The 22,256-nt window shown below is 44.3% G+C and overlaps 1 protein-coding gene across 1 annotated transcript in view; it reads left to right on the forward strand.

Moving 5' to 3' along the window:
- The window catches only part of PCSK2 (proprotein convertase subtilisin/kexin type 2), a 273,296-nt gene that overhangs the window by 226,583 nt on the left and 24,457 nt on the right, over positions 1–22,256 (forward strand). Inside the window, exon 8 of the mRNA XM_019462495.2 lies at positions 2,655–2,830. Coding sequence (XP_019318040.1) covers positions 2,655–2,830 — 176 coding nt within the window. The remainder of the gene's footprint in view (positions 1–2,654; positions 2,831–22,256) is intronic.

The following is a 22,256-nucleotide window of genomic DNA, read 5'->3' on the forward strand; positions in this document are numbered from 1 at the left end:
ACAAAATGGACACATGCCCTGTACTCAAAAGATTTTGCTGTGTAGTGATGAATGTGTTGACGCAGAATTGCTATGAAGCAACTAAAAGCATTTATTTGGGTCTCAGAGATCGCAGTCCGGGAGACACAGAGTCGACTGAAATGCAAGCGTGCTCAGAACCGAGAGCGGGGAGTGCAGGCTTAAACAGGCAAAAACCACAAGGTCCAACTTGTTTTGGAAGCATTATCTTTGGCACTAACAGTGTTAAACTGACTATCTAAGGTTGGCTATTCAGCTAACAAATGCTATATTATGTCTATTTCAGTCTAAAGTAAAAGGATGTTTTCCAGGAGGTGGTGAAGGTGCAATCAACAAATCGTCATTGACCGAAGTCAAAAGTCGGCAGTGGCTTCCAAAAACAGAAACAAGAGCCGTGCAGAGGCTTTGCCTCCTCCATGTCCTCCCCACCCCCTATTTTGGATGACTCTCTTAGCAGTGCTTGCTTTAGGTTGTAATCTTCCACAAATGAGACTCACAAGCAAATAATTATACTAGAAGGCTGAAAGTGTGGTGCTCACGGGGGATGCCGGATCCGGAAAGACTGCTAGGGAAATGCCTACTAAACACATACGTTAGTCAGGAGAAGGAGGAGCACTGGGGGAAGTTGTATGCAAGGACAAAGGTAGCTATGGGACACTGAGGAGGGAGGAGAGACCCTTAGAGAGAAGACAATTTCATGTCAGCATCACAAGCCCTGCAAGGACCTGGGTTGTCCTTATTTAAATGTTATGCTATGTTAGAGAGAGATGTTTGTGTAATCATGTCTTTTGACCATGATAAATATAGGTAAGAGGTGTCAGGATCCAGGTTTTGACGGTGTAGAGCCCAGTCCCTTTACTTCGTGACTTCTGTGGACAGAACAACTTAGGTCAGCAACTCTAACATTCTAGGCTACTTAGCACAGAAGAGAAATAGCGTGTCAGGCAGAGAACAGTATGACATGGCACCAAGCAGCAATGTCTGGAGGGTAGTAGCAGGGCAAAATGCCCATCCCAGTGGCGGCTGCTGCATTCACCCTGGAGAGGCTTGTTCTGGACAGCCAGAAGGTGGTGTGAACTGTGGACACCCACAGGCATGTCCCTTCTGCATCCGTTTGTGCAGCTCAGGCTTACCCACACACACTCGTGGACTGCAGGACTCAAATTTTTTAATGTCCCAGCAAGAAGTCACTCCTACAGGTTATTGGAGTAGCACAAACTTTACCAAGGTAACATAGGGGAGAAAGAGGAGGGGGTTGTATCATGCACCCCATTTCCAGGATATTTCAGAATTACCCATACAACATTTCTGTCCTCCCCACAGCCCCTTCTAGCTACCATGCAACTTGGGAATCATCTTTTTCTGACTCCCTCGATCTTTGCACTGTCCCCATTCCTCTCTCTGCCCCTTATCCTCTAGGATTTTCTCTTAAAAATTTAATATCAATTGAATTCCCACCAGCCCACTGTCACGCACAGTGGGTTTATTTCCCCGCCCCCCTCCCCCAGCCCCTGGTCAATACCTAGTCACTGGAGGCTGAGCTTCCACCTAGAAATAGACTTGTCGGGGCACCTGGGTGGCTCAGTCGGTTGAACGTCGACTTCAGCTCAGGTCATGATCTTGTGGTTCCCAAGTTCAAGCCCCGTGTCTGGCTCTATGCTGACAGCTCAGAGCCTGGAGCGTGCTTTGCGGATTCTGTGTCTCCCTCTCTCTCTCTGTCCCTCCCCTGCTCGTTTTCTCTCTCTCTCTCTCCCTCTCTTTCTCTCTCAAAAATAAATAAAACATTAAATTAAAAAATAAAAAAAGAAATAAAAGAAATAGACTTATCAAGAGGCGCCTAAGTGACTCACTCAATTGAATGTCCAACTCTTTATTTCGGCTCAGGTCATGATCCCAGGGCCATGGGATAGAGCCCCACTCATGGGATAGCGTGGGGCTCCACGCTAAGATTCTCCTTCTCTCTCTCTCTTTCTCCCTCTTCCCACTCCCTGCTCACATGCACGTGCTCTCTCTCCCGCGCGCTAAAAAAAAAAAAAAAAAAAAAGAGAAAAGGAAATAGACTTATCAAGGAATCTCTTCAGCAAAGGTGGTCTCTCCCCATTAGAAATTCTAGTAAAGGGGCGCCTGGGTGGCGCAGTCGGTTAAGCGTCCGACTTCAGCCAGGTCACGATCTCGCGGTCCGTGAGTTCGAGCCCCGCGTCAGGCTCTGGGCTGATGGCTCGGAGCCTGGAGCCTGTTTCCGATTCTGTGTCTCCCTCTCTCTCTGACCCTCCCCCGTTCATGCTCTGTCTCTCTCTGTCCCAAAAATAAATAAAAAACGTTGAAAAAAAAATTAAAAAAAAAAGAAATTCTAGTAAAGTTTCCAGTGGGAAAAAATTTCTTCAGTTATATAAGGAAAGGTGTGGGTGGAGTCCTAAAAGGATTGAGTGGGACAGTGTATGTGTCCTTCTTTTAGCCTCTAAAGGTGTAGCCCACACAACCTGAGGCTGGACTCCAGATTCTGCAGCATCCCCCAGGACACCCAGGTGGCAGGCCCTCCACCCACACCCAGGACCTGAGCCCTCATCACCCCTCCCCCATCTCCAGTGCCCTGGGGGACCAAAACATGGTGTTTCCCTGTCCAATTGGGTCTACAGGTATCCGGATGCTAGACCAGCCATTCATGACAGACATCATTGAGGCCTCTTCCATCAGCCACATGCCTCAGCTGATCGACATCTACAGTGCCAGCTGGGGCCCGACAGACAACGGGAAGACAGTGGATGGACCCCGGGAGCTCACGCTTCAGGCCATGGCCGATGGCGTCAACAAGGTAAGATCATTCCTGTGCCCACCAGGCCCAGGTCCTCTGGAGGGAGGGGTGGAGGGTGGGGTGTCCAGTGGAGGTGATGAGAATGAAACAAGGAGCAGGGAATGGGGCAGAGGTGGGGCTGTTACCCTGTGCATTAGCTCAGGGCATCCAAGAAATGGACCCCCAAACAGGGTTAGCCATGCAGATTTATCAGAGGGGACTCCTTTAAAGGGCAAAGGGGAGGGGGAGTAAGGTGGCGGGGGTGCCTTCAGATGGTGATGTTAGTCTGACCCCTGTGAAGACCGGGGAGGAAGGACGGCCACCCTGGGGTCTGTGTTGGCACCCCCACCTTGCCACACAACAGCTGGGAGCAGCCCCCAGGCAGTGGAGTCTGGGTGCAGACGGGGTGGTGGATCCGCGATATTCCCATGGCAGGGCTGTGAGCCACAGGATTTCCAGGCTCCCCATCCCTGGGATTAGCCCAGGAATGGACAAACTCAAGGCAAAGAGACCAAGGCAGAGCCCCCAAAGGGAGGGCAGCCAGGTCAGCGACCGATGGAGGAGAAGTTGGTACCCTCCATGCATCTCAGAGTAGGGATCACGTCGGACAAGACCTGAGCCAGGCCTTGGGATCAGTCTTCTGGGTTCAGGTCCCATTTCCATCAGTCAGTGTCTGGGTGTATCTGCAAATGACTTGACCTCGCTTGCTGCGCCTCTGTTTTCTTGCCTGTAAAATTGTGATAATCCTACATTTCTCCTGGGATCATTGTAAGGTGTAAATGAGATAAATATACCAGTGTTTGGTAGTGAGAAGTGCCCCGGGAAGGGTTGGTGTTGATCCAGGCCATTGTGGACGCTTAACCTGTCCCCCCAAAACTTTGTGGAGTAAAGCACAGGGTTTTGTTTTGTTTTTGTTTTTGTTTTCACTAAGCTTGTGAATTTTATGCGTCAAGAACACAGGGCACATTGGGGATGGCCTGTCCCAGCTCTAAGAGTCCTGGGCCTTGGATAGAAGTCTCCAGATTTGAATTGCCAAACTCAAAGTCTTCTAGTGCCCTTGTGATGTGCCAAATTATCGCCATTTGTACCACAACACCAACCACTCAAGAGTACTTAATCATTTTGTTGTATTTAGTGTTTTCTTCAGGACTAGACTTACCATCAGGTAATAGTGATACCCTCTTGATGCTTTTAGTTTGCCTGTCTAACCAGCCATGGGCAGGAGTAGCATTTTCCCAAGATTACAACAATGGTGGGGCACCTGGGTGGCTCAATCAGTTAAGCATCCGACTTCAGCACAGGTCATGATCTCACAGTTCGTGGGTTCGGGCCCTGCATCGGGCTCTGTGCTGACAGCTCAGAGCCTGGAACCTGCTTCGGATTCCATATTTCCCTCTCTCTCTGCTCATCTCCTGCTCAAACTCTGTCTCTATCTCTCAAAAATAAAATAAATATTAAAAAACATTTTTTTTAATATTACAACAATGGTGGTAGAGTAAGAGTAACCAGGTCCTCACTGAGGGAAAGACAAGTGTGTGAGGTTTAGTATATGGACTTTTGCAAGTGCCTTTTAGGAATTTTTAGAAAGTCTGCTTCTTGGATTTTGGCCAATTTCAAATGGATGAAATGGATATGGCCATATTTGGATATATAAACTAGCACTGCTACAGATTAATTGCAAAATGCATCCGTTTTATGTTTATCTTTGTTATTTATGGTCTATGTGAAATATACATGAACCTATTATTTACACATTTATATCACCAAAATAGGTATGGGTATGAAACACCTGAAATTTAACAGTAGCTTAGACAGGTAAAAATATTGAAGAAAATTAGAGTGGACAACTAAATAGCATAATGCCCTCAAGGTCTATCCAAGTTGGCACAAATGGCGGGATTTCCTTCTTTTTATTGCTGAATAATGTTCTGGTATGTGGGGGGGGGGGGTTGGTATATATGTATGTGTATATACAGTATTCTCTTTATGCATTCGTGCATTGATGGACACTTAGGTTGTGTCCATTTCTTGGCTAGTGTGAATAACGCTGACGTGAAATAGTGGTGCAGGTATCTAAAGATAGTAATTTCAGGGCCACCCGGGTGGCTCAGTCCTTTAAGCATCTGATTCTTGAGCTTAGCTCAGGGCTTGAGCTTAGGGTCATGAGTTCAAGCCCCACTTTGGGCTCCACACTGGGCATGGAGTCTACTTAAATAAATTTTTTAAAAAATAGTACTATCATTTCCTTCAGATTATCCCAGAAGTGGGGCTGCTGAATCATATGGTAGTTCTGTTTTTAATGTTTTGAGGAACCTCCAAACTGTTTTTCATAGTGGCTGCACCAATTTACATTCCCACCAACAGGGCACAGGGGTTCACTTTTCTCCGCATCCTCACCAACACTTATCTTTTTGATAATCGTGAAGGCAACTTTTTCTAAACGTTTCCTAAGGTAAGAGAACAGGTCTTTTCCTCTCCAGCTAGTCTCAGAAACTGGCCTAGTGCTTGAAAAGTGGATCAGCTGTTCAATAAGTAGATGTGGAATTAATACATGAATGAAATTGGATGGTTGAAAGATTAAAAGTCCTATAGAAAACTGTGGTGAACGTCAGTGGTGCCCACTACGTCCCCTTTATCGGGTGGGGGTGGGGTGGGGAGGGGGAACCTCCCAGCTACGATGACTCACACAGCTGCCCCTTCCCTGTAGAACTGCCCTAGCTGATGGGAGGCTTTCATCCAGATGGTTATGCCCACACACACACCAAGGAGGCAGCCCACAGCCAATGATTGATTCAGGTAGAAGAGGCCAGACCACTTGGCCCCAGTAGGTACCACTCTGCAGTATAATGTATGCTCCAGAGACCCCAGTGAATCAGGCCAAGCAAGGGTTGACTTTGCTTGAGAGCACACCATTTTGAGGTTCCTACCTGGCCTATCTTGTTTCACTCCCTCATTGACAGATTTCCCCTTAGTGCACGTTCTTAATACACCTGGTGAGCTCAAGTCCCTGCCTTGGGCTCTGCTTCTAGTGAACCCATTCTAAGACATTAGAAATGAGGTTCATTCTTTCCCTTGGCTGCCAGGAAGCTCAGAACTAAGTTTGGGCCTAACAGTGTGGGGTTTTTTTAGGCTAAGTCTTCTCCTATCCCATTTTCTCCCCTCTGTTCACCAACCATGGCCTCAAAAATCATTCCTTAACTGTTGTTCTCATGTCCTTTTTCATATTTCTATGGAATCCAAATCTATGAATACTACGAAGTATAAAATTTGTAAAAGAATTGCTTAAATTAGTTCAATTTGATTTGATTAAATTAAGGTGTAAATTTTAACTTTGGGATCCTCAAATTGTTTCTTGCTTCTGCAATTTCTAGTCTTAATGGACTAAACCATCTCAATGGACAAAAATCAACGGTGTCTGGGCCCTAAACAATAGTAAACAGTAGGTCAAACAAAGTGCAGCCCCTTAGAGAGGGGCTCAGTTGACCTTGGCCCACAGGCCAGACCCAACGCACTAGCTGTCTTTGCAAATAAAGTTTTATTGGAACACAGCCAGGCCCCTGTGTCTTTCCATCCCTGATTTCTCTCCCAATCACGGTTGTCACAGTCTCCACACCCAGGGAAACACCTGGGGCACTGGATCATCAGAACCCTGGGCTCTTCTGCTGGTCTGTCCCCGTGTTCATTTTCACTAGACAGCCAGCTTGCATGACAAGAGGTGTGCTTCTGCTGCAGAGGGACTTTTTTAAGGACTGGGATGTGCAAGTTAGAGAGCTGAGCTTCAGAGCTGGGAGGCCAGAATTCTCATCTCAATCCTATCCCTTTCTGGCCACAGGACTTCGGATTAGTCCTTAGCTTCTTTGTGCCTCGTTTTCTTCTTTACTGATTATTTACTGATTATCACTGATGTGATAATCCACATCAGTGGTGCTCAAAGTGTGACCACTGGCCCACCTGCAAGTTTGTGAGAAATGCAGAGGCTCTGCCCCACCCACCCACCTGATACATCAGAATTTGCATTTTAGAGGCACCTGGGTGGCTCCGTCCGTTAAGTGTCCGACTTCAGCTCAGGTCATTCATCTCACCTCACTCATCTCATGAGGTCAAGCCCTGCATCAGGCTCTGGGCTGACAGCTCAGAGCCCGGAGCCTGCTTCAGATTCTGTGTCTCCTTCTCTCTCTGCCCCTCCCCCCGCTCATGCTCTGTCTCTGTCTCTTTCTCAAAAAAAAATAAACATTAAAAAATATTTTTTAGGGGTGCCTGGGTGACTCAGTCGGTTAAGCAGCCGACTTCGGCTCAGGTCATGATCTCACAGTCCGTGAGTTCGAGCCCCGCGTTGGGCTCTGTGCTGGTAGCTCGGAGCCTGGAGCCTGCTTCTGTTTCTGTGTCTCCCTCTCTGCCCCTCCCCCACTTGTGCTCTGTCTCTCTCTGCCTTTCAAAAATGAATAAATGTTAAAAAAAATTTTTTTTAATTTTTTTAAAGAGTATTTGCATTTTAACAAGGTCACACTCAAGTTTGAGAGGTGCTGCTCTAACTGACTTCTAGAAAATGAATCCGGTAACCCTAAGATACTAAGACCACAGGATAATGTGGTTTTAAAAAATCCCCAGTGCTGGAGTGCCTGGGTGGCTCAGTCAGTTAAGCTTCCGACTCTGGGTTTCAGCTCAGGTCATGATCTCACGGTTCATGGGTTTGAGCCCCACATCAGGCTCCGCAGCTGGCAGCATGGAGCCTGCTTGGGATTCTCTCTCTCCCTCTCCCCCACCCCTCTCTCTCTCTCTCCACCCCACCCCCACTCATGCTGTCTCTGTCTCTCTCAAAATAAATAAAACTTAAAAAAACATCCCCAGTGACTAGGAAAAGGCAGCAGAGGTGACTCGTTTTCTGGAACACTGCACAACCCTATCCAGGTGGTATGTTGAAGGGATTGATTACCAAGCCAGATGCTCTGGTTTGTCTCTGAGCTGCAGGAGCAGGGGCCCAGCGGCTCAACTTCAGGGGTTTCTTATAGGGATGCACGAGGAGAGACAAGGGCACTGAGAGGGGATTCAGGCAGAACCTCGTACAGGCTAGGACCAGACAGACGTTCTGGACCCAGCATGGCTGCAGGGCTCCAGCCACAAGAGTGTGTGGAGATTCCCACTGGGGCCCCACGGTCGTGGGTCTTGGCCATGCTTATAGTTCCTGTCTCCCACTGGCTCTGTGTGTCCTTCTCTGAATCCACTTTTCCTCTTGCTTGGGGCTTATGTTCATGTGCTCCTTCTACGTGGACATGACGCCATTAGCATTCTTGTTTGTCACAACCTGTCAGGCTCTATTCCAACTGCCATTTGCTCCCCTCCAATGCCTGAGGGGGAATCTTGACCCCAAATTAGGGCAGACACTTCTCTCTCTGCTGGGCTCCAAAACTAGCAAATGTGGTTCTGTTGGAAAGGTTTAGAACTTGAAGGGTCAGAGATCAGTCAGAAGGTTGCTAACAGAGCCCTTTCTTTTCCATTCCGGTAATGTCAAGTGGCAGCCGTCTACCCCCACACTGGCTTTTCAGACCTCTGATGGAGAAGTTTCTTCTAAACCGTTGAAATCTTCCAGAAGTCTCGATAGAAATATAACACCATGTTTCTTCTCTGTTTTGGGCTGGGTTTTCCCCGCCCCCAGTCAAAACTCACATATTGAAATCCTAACCCCCCATATCTCCGAAGGGACCTTATTTGGAAATAGGGTCATGAAAGATGTAATTAGTTAAGACGAGTTCATTCTGGAGCAGAGTGGGCCCCTAATCTGATATGACTGGTGTCTGTGTTAAAAAGGTAATTTAGGGGCGCCTGGGTGGCTCAGTCAGTTAAGCATCCGACTTCGGCTCAGGTCATGATCTCACAGTTCGTGGGTTCGAGCCCCGCGTCGGGCTGTGTGCTGACAGCTCAGAGCCTGGAGCCTGCCTCAGATTGTGTGTCTTGTGCCTTCCTTTCTCTCCGCTCCTCCCCTGCTCACGTTCTGTCTGTCTCTCAAAAATAAATAAGCATTTTTAAAAAATCATGTTATAAAAAACATGATTTTTTTTTATATTTTTGGACACAGATGCACAGGAAGAGTGCCAAGAGAACATGAAGGCAGAGATCAGGGTGATGCCTCTACAAGTCAAGGAACACCCAAACTTGTCAGTAGCTAGGGGAGAGGCATGGGACAGATTCTCACTCCCAGCTTTCAGAAGGAACCAGCCTTCTCAACACCTTGACTTTGACCCTCCAGAATGTCTAGACAATATATTTCTGTGGTTTACACCACTCAGTTTGTGGTATTTTCCTACAGCAGCCCTAGGAAACCATACACCTTTCAGTCTTAGAAGGGATAGTCAAAAAAAGAGATTTTGCCAGACTCGAGCAGTGCAGAAACAGTATGGTCACTTTTTTAGTTACTCTTGATGTCACCTGACTCCCTTTTTGAAAGCCAAGATGGCTGACCGTTGATCCCATTACAACTCATTCTCATCTGGCACCTTGAGAGTCATCTTTCCTTCATTCTCTAATATCGTTCCTCAGAAGAGAAGCTTGCAAAAATTCTCATGATGCCATTGGCATTCAGCCCATCTGAGACAACCACAAGGGCCCCTGATGCTTGAAAAGCACAGTTCAGTTTATAGAGGGGGCTTAGCGACAGGATCGAGGGGTGAGGGGGTAGGAGGCAATCGTGCTGCCCCATTTCAGTGCCATTTCAGTGCCTCAACCCTTAGGAGTTGTTAGGATGAAACTTAGACGCACAAGCAGCTTGTTTGCATATCGCACTGTTCACTGTGTGGCTGGAGAGAAATGGTCACACAGGACCGGGTGACAGGACCGGGTGACAACAAGTCCCCTAGGGGACACTTGGCAGATGTCCAGCAGACATGGATTTCCACTGAGAAGCATTTTTTTGACATACAAGGCCGACAGAGAGACATGTAGGTGACATCCGCCCTCAGTCGCAATTTACAAATGCACAAGGCATTCAATGCAGCACATTCCCCAGTGGCTCCTGTCATTTTCCACAACTTCTGAACTGTTCCCCGCATCTTAAGTCTGAGTATTTCTCTCTCCTCCATCTGTAGCCTCCCCTGTCACAACTAAAAAGGCCCTTTCAAGTGTGATTGTTCTGGAAAGCTTGCCAACTGCTCCAAAACTTAAGAGAAAAATTGTTATGACTTATCTTCAGATGACAGCATGTAAATATTTTAGAAAGTGAAGTATAATGAAAAATACATGATTTCTCATTCGACTTTCGAAACCCCAAGCTGTGGGAGTAGTTCTTTCCTTGTTTCAGGGTGACAATTTGGGGGGACAGAACTGTAGAATCTCGTGCATGATGGTATATGATACATGAGCAAAGATCTCTCAGTTATTTCAGTTGTCTGGTCTACTCTAAAGGAAAGTCCACCTCTGAAAGATGGTCTCCACCTAAACAAAGGAGTCAGATAATTACCTAGTGGACAAAGGTAGGTCTTATGCTTGTCTTTGAATGTTAGCATCCTGCAGGTAGGTTTTGTTTGACCAACATAGTAATGATAGAGGAAGAGGAAAAAGAGTCGAGAGACCTTTCTGGGGATGTGTTCTTCGCCACAGACCTCCCCACTCCCAATTGTCTGACATTTGTTCTCCACATAAACATCACCGACCTGACTCCTTAGGGATTTGAGTTTGTATCTCCTAAATTTGCTCGATGAATACCTGAGGCAGCAAGGAGCAGACAAGAAAAAAGAGGAGGCAACTTTTTATTCCCCTTTCTAGTCTACATGTTGACCACATAGTAAAAGCATTTTTCACATCTTCTGTGGGAAGTAGGTGACAGTCCTAGACCCCTGAATTATGAAATAATCCAATAATTGACTTTTTTCTTAGTTTGGGAGCCCCCCCCAAAAGCAGATGCTGAAACAAGGATTGTTCAAGTAGTTGCTTTGGGAGGCAAGGGAACCCCAGTAGTGAATGGGGAGGTGTGACAGGGAAGAAAGGGACCAGGAAAGTGTGTGTTATCGAGCCAGCCACCACTGTGAACACCCTGAGCTCAGTCCCACCAGGAAGCTGGAAAACCACATGGACCCTGAAGCTATCAGAGGTGAAAATCCTGATCCACATAAATGCCACAGTACTTGCGGCCCCCCTGGGGCAGGTGTGCCCACCAGCTGTCGGCCTCTTGGGAGAAAGCCCTTCTACAAAGAGATGCTGATGCTGTGCTGGCATTTGGAAATCACAGTGCACGGAAGGTCTAAGGGACGTGGGCCGACACCCACTGCCATCTGCTGCCATCTCGAGGGTGCAGTTTGACAAAACCTAATCTTAGGCTTGGAGTCATCGCTGTCTGGGTAATAAAGGACCAGTAAGGTGATGTGTTTGCTGGTCAGAAAGACGCAGCCTTTGCAGAGACTGGTGGAGTAACAGAGCCCAGACGTTGGGGACCACGGAGTCTGACGCTGTCCTGACAACCAGAAGGCAATTCCGACAACACAGAGGGCCTGGAAAGTGACAGTTGATTCATGAACTTCTTTCCACATCTTGAGGAAGTACAGCTACCCAGGGTAACCCTGGTAAGTCTGTGGCTGGCTTTGATGGCTACACCCCAACCTCTTAGTAATCACGGTTCAGGATTGCTACCGGAGGGAATATTTAAAGACAAGGCTACAGAAATAGACAAGGCTACAGGAATATTTAAAGACGAGGCTACAGAAAGCCTTCTGAGGCACAGATGAGACAGAGCACTGATTGTTTAGGAATCAATCCCTGTGGGATTTTGAAGGACCCAAGCACAGATCCCAGATCTTCGGACTGGAATGCAGTAAAGAGAGATCACTTGCAAGAGTGTGGCTCTAAAGGAACCCTCCAGGCAAGGGGGGCAGAGGGCTGCCTAGGGAGATGCTGATGAATTGGGTGTTGGCAAGGCAGAGCCCTGGTGCAGCCTGCTGAAACTTAATCAGAGCAGTGGGGCTGACACAGTGGCAGCAAATGTTGGGGCCTCTGGCAGGCAATGGATGCCTCCTGCCAAGGAGCTCTCAGGAACACTCCATGAGCCCTGATTTATGCTTTGAAACCAAGCAAAGGTTCACAGTTGAGCAGGAGCTGCCAAAGTGTGGAGTCTGCAATCCATTCTCTGAAATGATTGTTGCACTTACAGTCCCCGTTATTTGTGATCAAGAGAAATGGAAGAAAAGGCTGGCAGGTTTTAGGTGTAACTTATTAAGTGCTGGCCAGCCATAGGTGGGATGGTCAACCATCTTGGTTTCCCATTTTTAACACTGAAAGTCCCACTTCCAAGGAGCTCCCAGTCCCAGGAGAACCAAGACCCTTGGTCACTCATCCTGTGGCCTTATTGGCGGCGGTGACTTATTTGAACCCAGTGAAAACACCAACCAGCTTAAGGGATTGACATGAATGTAAACCCTTCACCAGCCCCCTTGACATCAGAAAGGTTAATCATGGTGTGTTTGGATCCTGCTAGAAATGAGACACGATTGCATAAGGGTCTTCCTTCCAAAGTGGATACATGGCAAAATAGGTCATAATTAGAGGCAACAATAGGCGCCATTAAACATGGCCTTGAGGGAAGGATTTAATCAGAAGCCAAGGGCAACCATACCATCCACTGTTGGCCTTTCCAGAGATCATGACACCACCAGCACACTCTTGAACTCCCGTGGAACCCGATGGGGACATGAGGCAGACGCTGTGATCCTGGTGACTTGGCTGTGGCACACAGCTCCAGCCAGCCGTGGCTTCCTGCTCACCAGCCAGCCGGCCTCTCTGCTCCTCTGGGTGAGGACCTGCCAGGCTCCAGTGGAGTGTGCTCCCCAGTGTGCACACAGCCCAGACTGGGAGGAGTTAACACCCCAGCTGCACTGTCCTGGTGGCAGGGTCACAGGGGCTCTCCAGAGAAGTTGACCCCAGCTCCCACAGGGACAACCTGTTCATCAGCTCACACTCGGTTGGATGTTTCTCCCTTCCCTGTTTCCTGTCCCCCTGCCACTAACTTAGGCTTCTTGAGACCACCTCCCCCCAGATTAACTACCTGCTCCCTGGCCCTGGTCTCAGGGTCTTTTTATGAAGGAACACAAACTGAGACCAGCCCCTTTCTCCTACAGTTGAAGCCAGCAGCCTTCTGAAAGTAAGTGTAAGCGTAGCTCCTTACAGGAGGATCCACCGTCCCCATTTAAAGCCCTTTGTGAATTCACCACCACCTTCAACACGGAGTACAGAAAAGGCTAGAAGTGACAAATAATGAACACACAAAACAGCTGCATGGAAATATAATCCAATCACTGATATCGTGGCAGAGACGGACTTTCTAAGCATAAAAGCAAAAGGAAAATATTTACCAAAACTAAGTAAGAAATATTACTACATAAAACCTTTCAAAATTTCTGCAAGCCTGGTCATTGTTAAAGCTCAGCAATGGATCCGTGGGGATTCATTATACTATTCACTCTACTTTTGTTGTGCTTAATATTTTTCAGATTAAAAGGTTTTTATTCATCCCCCCAAATAAAAAGCAATTCAGTAGGTGGATAAGCTGTCAAAAGTAAGAATACACAATTTAGGAAAAATGAAAACAGCAGCTGCTCTAATATTATACAGATGGCCACTTGTGGCTTGGGATAAAAATTCCAGGGACTGCATTACACAGAGATTTTTTTTTTTTAATGGTGCATCTGATATAACCCAAATTAAAGGGACATGATGAACTGTGTCAGTAAGGAGAGGCTACATTATGCTGTGGTAACAAATAGCCCCAAAAGCTCAGAAGCTTCAGACCACAAAGGTTTATTTCTCATTCAGCTACACATCACCATGGTCAATAGTGAGCTCTGCTTATCACAGTCTCTCAGAGAACAGAGCTTGCATCTGGAACATTGCTCGTCACTGTGCCGAGGGAAAGAGGGTGTCCCACGGCATTTGACCCTGACCAGTCAATGGTTCAGCCTAGAAATGACACTATGTATCAGTCACTGCCACTCAAAACTCATTAATTAAAATGGCTTACAGGACCCCACCCAACCACAAAGGGATGTCATCATGGACCCAAACTGTGGACAGCTAGAAACATTTATCAGATAGCACCAATGACTACCACAATGCGCCCAGAACAACTTCTAGGTGACTCGAAAGGCAACTCAACAGTGATCTAGTGAGGACAAACACAATGTCAAAGATGTTTGTGAATAGTTTGAGTAAAATTGTTCAGTGAACTGTGAGTACAGAAAAGCAGTGTTTGCAAATCGATACATTGTTCTAGGCAGTAGTTAAAATAAGTATTTGCAAAAATTAATAGGTTTATGCAATATAGGGGGGAAATTTTCTGTAAGTCAAAATGCAACATATAAAAGAAAAGATTGGGCAAATATATATGTAACATAAATGACAGAAATTTGGCTAAGGTCCTTAATATAGGAAAAGTTCTAACAAATCAAAAAGAATACGAAAGAAAAAATAGGCAAAGGATATTATCTTTATGGCTTGGTGCTTTGCTAACCTTATTCATAAAGCAGCAGTACAAATGAACAGTGAGAATGCAAGAAGATAAATTCAATGGTCATGGAAAAATTTATAACTCAAAACAACAAGGTACCATTTTTGCCCACCTAATTGGCAAAACTAGATTTTTTAAATGTAAGATTCTCAATCTTGAACCATGGGGGCTGATTGTGGAATTCTTACACACTGATGGCAAAACAAATAAATTGTTCATATGCATTATAAATAGCAATCATATGGCAATATAGATCAAGAATCTTCCAACATTCATTCCTTTTTACCCTAAATTCCCCCTTTTAGAAATTCTGCCTGAGGAAATAAACAGAAATACAAAGACATATAAAATGATGTTCATCGCAGAACTTTAAAACTTAGAAACAGCCTTCCAGGTATGTCTAGATAAAGGACTAAATAAATTATGGAATGGCTATTGAATAAGACTAATAAAAATTACAGTGTAGAGGAATATTTAATTACATTAGGAAATGTTACTGATATAATAGTGAATATACATTTGAAGCATTCTGGCCACAAAAGTGGATCCCTTTTATGATCCTAATTTTATCCCTAAACCTGTTCTTATACTTAGCATTTATATATCAACTTGGCAGGAATCCACAAAATATCACCAGGGATCTTTTCTATTCGTGGAAAATTAGAAAGGATTTTTATTTTCCTGTTCAGAGTCTAAATTTCAGTTATTCTACAATGAGTATGATTTTGCAATAAAAAATGTGATAACTTTTTTTTAAGTATGTCAATGTTGTATTAAGATGTCAAAGTGACTGGAAAATAAAAACTAGCCTAACTGAGTGTTTAGGAAGAGGCAACTTGCAACAGGCTTGCCTCCCTAGTATCTGCAAGCAGGTAATACCAGTGGGCCAGGGCCTGGTCTGGTCATTCGTCCAGGTTGCTACTGATTGGTGAGCAGGAGGGACCGACAAAGTGGATTTCCACCTCCTAGAATGAAAGAATGATGTTCTGGGTGGGGGCACACAGAGCCATAGCACCAGTCTCTGACTAGAACTTGACCTTAGCAGATGGTAAGCGATTTGTGACATTTTTATATTATGAGCAAAATATCTGCATGAACTGTTAAGAAATTTGGGGGGAGTGACATCAGTACATGGCAGCATGAGAAATCTTTTGTTTCTTCCTTTAATTTGCAATGAATAGGGCACCCATCACCCAACAGGGGTTCCTCAACAGCACATCAGGACTCCACAGAGAACCATACATCTGTACATTGAAGGTGGGTAGACTGGACCTCATGGAGGCAGGAAAACCAGGGGAACAGCAGCAGTGGTGCCTGTAAACCCAGTGACCCTGGCAGTGGCAGAGGCCTCCGAGACCGTGGTATCCCCAACAACCCTGGGCAGCAGCAGTACCCATGACCCTAGCAGACCCAGCCGCACGCCAGCAACCCTGGCAACCTCAGCACTGGTGAGACGCTAGTGCACGGGTAACTATGACAGCCTCAGTGACCCCGCCAGAAGAGCAGGTGGTGGGTGGAAAGTGTGTGCTCCCAAATACAGCCGTAGAGCAGTTTAGGTAAGAGGGGAAAAAATTACACTATATCGCCACCTGCTGGAAAATAAAAGAAAGGTCTTTAATTCCCAACCGGTTGAACAGTTAAAATCAAAGTCAATAGAACTCTACCAAAATAAGAAAGGCATCCATTACTTCAAATGTGTCAGCAGAGGCTCATCTCATCAAACACCATGAAAAATCACAGTAAGATGGTATCACCAAAAGCAAATGGCAGACAGTTCTCCAGCAACTAATCTCCAAGTCACAGAAAATTAGGATCTAACTGATAGAGAATTCAAAATAGCTGGTTATGAAGAAATTCAGCAAGCTAGAAGAAAACTCAGAAAGTCAATTTAATGAACTGAGGAATGAAATTAATGAACAGGAGGAGTGCTTTGCCAAAAAGACTCAAATTCTGAAACTAAAGAACTCAACAGAGGAAATGAAGAACACATTACAAAGTATTGGAAACAGAGCAGATGGGAGGGAAGAAAGAACAGGCGAGCCAGAAGATAGGAATCTAGAATAATTCAGGTAATAGCAGAGAGAGAACTAAGATTTTTAAGAAGTGAAGAAACCACACAAGAGCTATCAGACTCCCTTAGGGAGACCAACAAAAGAATTACGGATATACCAGAAGAAGAAGGGGACAGAAGGGTTATTTAAAGAAGTAATAGCTGAGAACTTCCCAAACCTAAGGAGAGAACTAGACATACAAGTCCACAAAGCTAATTGGTCACCTTAGTATCTCAATGCTGAAAGATCCTCTTTAAGACATATTATAACAAAGCTGTCAAAAATTGACCATAAAGAAGGATTCTTAAAGGCAGCTGAGGGGGGAGAAGAGAACATAACCTACAAAGAAAATCCCATTCGATTATCAGTAGATTTCTTCAACAGAAACTACAGGCCAGAAGAGAGTGAATGTCCTAATTCAGATTTCCAGCCAAGAATACTTTATTCAGCAAAGTGACCCTTCAGATATGAAAGAGAAAAACAAACAAAAGCTGATGGAGTTCACCACCACCAGACCTGCCTTACAAAAAATGTTGAGGGGCGCCTGGGTGGCTCAGTCGGTTAAGTGTCCGACTTCAGCTCGGGTCATGATCTCACAGTTCGTGGGTTCGGGCCCTGCATCGGGCTCTGTGCTGACAGCTCAGAGCCTGGAGCCTACTTCGGATTCTGTGTCTCCCTCTCTCTCTGCCCCTCCCCTGCTTATGCTCTGTCTTTCTCTGTCTCAAAAATAAAAAATAAAAATAAAAAAAAAACATTAAAAAAAAAATGTTGAAGGGAACTCTTCTGCCTAAAATGAAAAGACAAAAATACCCCAGATTTTTACAAAGGTGATAGATAGAATCATAAAATTATAAACCTCTCTTATAATAGGATGTTAAATGTAACATAAAGCTTTAAAGAAAAAGGCATTAAAAATAAATATAGCTACTACAATTTGGAAATGAACTCCCAGCATAAAAAGAGACAATTTGTGATAACAAAAGTATAAAAAGGGAGGAGGAAAATGCCAGAACCTGTAGAGGCAAATGAAGATAAGTTGCTATCAACAGAAAAAGGATTATTTTATTTATAAGACATTTTATACAAATCTCACAGGAACCACAAAACAAAAATCTAGAGCAAAAACAAAACATCTAAAAAGCGGGGGAGGGGGCACATGGGTGGCTCAGTCAGTTAAGCCTCCAACTTCGGCTTAGGTCATGATCTCCCAGTTTGTGAGTCCGAGCCCCACGTCAGGCTCTGTGCTGACAGCTCAGAGCCTGGTGCTAGCTTCAGATTCTGTGTTTTCCTCTCTCTCTCCCCCTCCCTCCCTCCCTCCCTCCCTCCCACTCTCTCTCTCTCAAAAATAAATAAACATTTGAGAAAAAGTTTAAAAAAATAAAATACAATAAAAAGCAGGGGAGGACTGAGCAAAATGTCATAAAAAACCACCAACCTAAAAATCAAACAAAAGAAAGAAAGAAAAAGAAAAAGACGAGACAATGGAGATACAAAACAATCAGAACACAAAAGATAAAATGGCAATAGTAAGTCCTCATATATCAATAATCACCTTAAATGTAAATGGATTGAACTTACCAATCAGAAGGAACAAAGTGTCTGAATGAATTGAACCAAGGACCTGACTGCACACTGCCTTCAGGAGACTCTTCCCAGCTCCAAACACATAGACTCAAAGTGAAGGGACAGAGGATGATACTCCAAGAAATAGTAGCCAAAAGAAAGCAGGTGTAGCCATACTCACATCAGACAAAATGGACTTCAAGCTCAAAATTGGCAACAAGAGACCAAGCAGGTCATTATATAATGATAAAAGGGTCAACACCGATCTTCTTCCACTAGAGTTACATCCTGATAAACCGATCAAAAGTTGAAAATATAAGTTGAAAATGCATTTCATGCACCTAACCTACCAAACATGATAGCTTAGCCTACCTTAAATGTGCTAGCAACACTTAGTTTAGCCTACAGTTGGGCAAGACCATCTAATACAAAGCCTATTTTATAATACAGACTTGAATACCTCAGGTAATTTATTGAACGCTGTACTGAAAGTGAAGAACAAAATGATTATGTGGGTACAGAATGTTTGCAAGTATACCAATTGCTTGCCCTCATGATCACGTGGGTGAGTAGACTGAAGCTTCCTGCTGCCTCCCACCATCATGACAGAGTACGGCATGTCACTAGATCAGGAAGAGATTAAAAACTCAAAATTCAGCGCATTGTTTCTACTGAATTGAGTATGATTTTTGTACCATCACAAAGTAAAAAAATTCTAAGTCAAACCATCATAAATTGGGGAGCCTCTGTACGTCAAGAAGACATAACAACTATAAACATATACACTCCCAACATCTGAGCACTGAAATATATTAAGCAAATACTAACAAATCTTAAGGGAGAAATATACAATACAATAACAGGAGGGGACTTCACTATCCCACCGTCGGCAAAGGAGAGATTGTGCAGACAGAAAATCAACAAGGAAACACTGGAATTGAAACACACTATAAAATAAATGGACCTATCAGACACATATAGAATGTTCCATCCACCAACAGCATACATTCTTCTCAAGTGCCTGTGAACATTCTCCAAGATAGATCATATGATAGGCCACAAAACCAATCTTAGCAAATTGAAAAAGATTGAAATCAATTTCAGCTATCTTCTCTGAACACAAAAGGCAGGAAATTAGAAGTTTCAACAAGAGGAAGGTGAGTAGATCTTCAAATATGCGGAAACTAAACAGCACACTTCTAAACAACCAATGGGTCAAAGAAGAAATCAAAATGGAATCAAACTGGGGCGCCTGGGTGGCTCAGTTGGTTGAGCGTCCAACTTTGGCTCAGGTTGTGATCTCACAGCTCATGAGTTCGAGCCCCCTGTCGAGCTCTGTGCTGACAGCTCAGAGCCTGGAGCCTGCTTCCGATTCTGTGTCTCCCTCTCTCTCTGCCCCTAACCCACTCGCATTCTGTCTCTGTCAAAAATAATAAAATAATAAATAAACACTTTCAAAAAATTAAAAATAGAAACAAATTATCTTGAAACATATTAAAATGAAAATACAATATACCCAATTTTGTAGGATGCAGCAAAAGCAGTTCTAAGAGGAAAGTTTATAGCAATAAACATATATATTAAGAAATAAGAAAAATCTCAAACAACCTAATTTTACACCTCAAGGAACTAGAAAAAGAGGAACTAGTCAAGTCCAAAGATTGCAGAAGAAAGAAAATAATAAAAATCAGAGCAAAAATAAATGAAATATAGACCAGAAGAACAGTAGAAAGGATCAGCAAAACTAAAAACCTGTTCCTTGAAAAGAGAAACACGTTTGAGAGCAAGACTAATTCTTTGGCTAGACTAAGAAAAAAAAGACTCAAAATTAGAAGGAAAACAAGACATGGCAACTGATACTACAGAAATACAGAGAATTTTAAGAAACCACTATGAATAATTATATACTAACAAATTACATTGCCTGGAACAAATGGATACACTTTAGCAACAATATACCCAGACTGAATCAGGAAGGAATAGAAAATCTGAACAGATCAATAACAAATCAAGGGATTGAGTCAATTAAAAAATAACACAGAAATCAGAAATCTCTAGGTCCAGATGGCTTTGCTGGTGAATTCTACCAAACATCTAAGGAAGAATTAGCATCAGCCCTCCTTAAAGTCTTCCAGAATATTGAGAAGAGGGAACACCTCCAAACTCATTCTATGAAGCCAGCACTACTTTGGTAGCAAAACCAGGTAAGGATACCACAAGGAAAGAAAACTATAGACCAATATCCCTGATGAATATAGATGCAAAAATTCACAACAAAATACTAGCAAATTGAATTCAAGAATATGTTGAAAGGATTATACACCACGACCAAATGGGATTTATCCTTGGGATACAAGGATGGTTTGACATATGCAAATCAATAAATGTAACTCAAGCATATCAATAAAATGAAAGATAAAAGCCACATGATCATCTCAATAGATACTGAAAAAGCATTTAACAAAATACAGCATCCTTTCATGATATAAATCCTTGATAGATTAGATGTGGAAGGAACTAGCTCAACATAATAAAGGCCAGATACGATAAACCCACAGCTAACATTATACTCAATGGGGAAAATTTGAAAGGATTTCCTCTGAGATCAGGAACAAGACCAGGTTGCCTACTCTGCTTACTCCTACCCAATATAGTAGTGGAAGTCCTAGCTACAGCAGTTAGGTAAGACAAAAAAACAAAAAGCATGCAAATTGGAAAGGAAGAAGTAAAATTTTCACTATTTGATGATGATGTGTTCAGGGGTGCCTGGGTGGCTTAGTTGGTTGAGCGTCTGACTTTGGCTCAGGTCATGATCGCACAGCTTGTGAGTTCAAGCCCCGCATCGGGCTCTGTGCTGACAGCTCAGAGCCTGGAGCTTGCTTCAGATTCTGTGTCCCACTCTCATTCTGCCCCTCCCTTACTCATGCTCTGTCTCTCTCAAGAATAAACAAAAAACATTAAAAAAAATTTATAAATGCACTTGCCTTCTTAAAAGAAAAGAAAAAGTCCTGTAGGAGGGGAAGTGGAGGTGGAGAAGGGAATTCCAATGTAAAGGGTTGGGGCGAGTCTGATGGCCGGTCTACTATATGAGCATGTGCTACTGATGAAGGGTGGGAGAGCCCCAGCAGACAGCCCACCCTCCAGGCCCAGCTCCCTCCTGCAGTGCAGACTGCTGACCCATCTCATCCAAGTCTCTAGGTGAGACTCCCAACCCCATCTGGTCTTTGGTTCTCCTTTACCACGGAGTCTCTGGATAAAATTCCTTCTGTTGAACTACGTACAGCATTATTTGCCTGACTGAACCTTGATTGATACAGTGTATTGATTAGGATGTTAAATTTATAAGTTAACTTGGGGAAAATCGACATCTCTGCAATGCTTTCTTTCTGTCCAAGATCATCATGTATTGATGTGTCTTTCCATTGGGTCAAATCTTCATGTGTCCCTCCATAGTCTTCAAAGCCTTCAAAGTCTTATTTAGTACTTAGCTCTTTTTTTTTTCTTAGTTTCTTGGGTTTCTTTCTAAGTATTTTACCCTTCCTGTGGTTAGTATAAATGGTGCTTCACATCGAATTCAATAGGTTAATATGTAAAGTCCTTAGGGCAGTCCCTGGCATACAGTAAGTGCCATAGTAGTGCTTCTTCTCATTATCATCTTAGTTTCTTTCATTGTATTCCCCAACTTATTGTTGGAATATGGGTCACAGTTGTTCGGTCTGTTTCTGCCCAGCTCCTGTTCAGGAGCAGCTGGGGGCAGAACTAGATCTTGGGGCATCAATTAACAGGAAAGTAAGGTGTGCCAGCAACAGACCCATTCCATAACCAGCTCTCTTATAGGTGCCCTTTTCCCATGTATCTGTCCCCAGACTACTTGGGGACTATTTGGTCCTGATACCCAATCATTAGATGTAACTATTATTATGTCATATAAACACACACACATACACACACACACACACACACACACACACACACACCACATCTTAGAAAAACAAGGCTTACTATTGCTAGGAATCACAGTGGCAAGTCTTGTGGGCAAGTCTTACAGTCCAATACAAAACTAATGTTTGCTGCTTACTCCTCAGAAACAGGCTGACAGTTGTGCTCTGTGCATCAGTGGGCCAGGCCACATAACACACTGCCCCCCAAACTCAGTAGTTTAAAACAACCACCATTTAAGTCCTGCTCATGGGTCTGCAGGTCAGCTGGGTTGTTCTGCTGATCTGGGCCAGCCTCGGCTCATGCCAGCTGGCCTCACTCATGCATCTGTGGTCAGCTAGAAGGTGAACTACAGACTGGCTGGTCTGGAGTAGCCTCCCTCCTATGTCTGCCACTTGTGGGCTGTCAGCTG

Source organism: Panthera pardus, unplaced genomic scaffold (assembly GCF_024362965.1).
Source record: "Panthera pardus isolate Hobbes unplaced genomic scaffold, ASM2436296v1 HiC_scaffold_25, whole genome shotgun sequence".
Taxonomy (NCBI): Eukaryota; Metazoa; Chordata; class Mammalia; order Carnivora; family Felidae; genus Panthera; species Panthera pardus.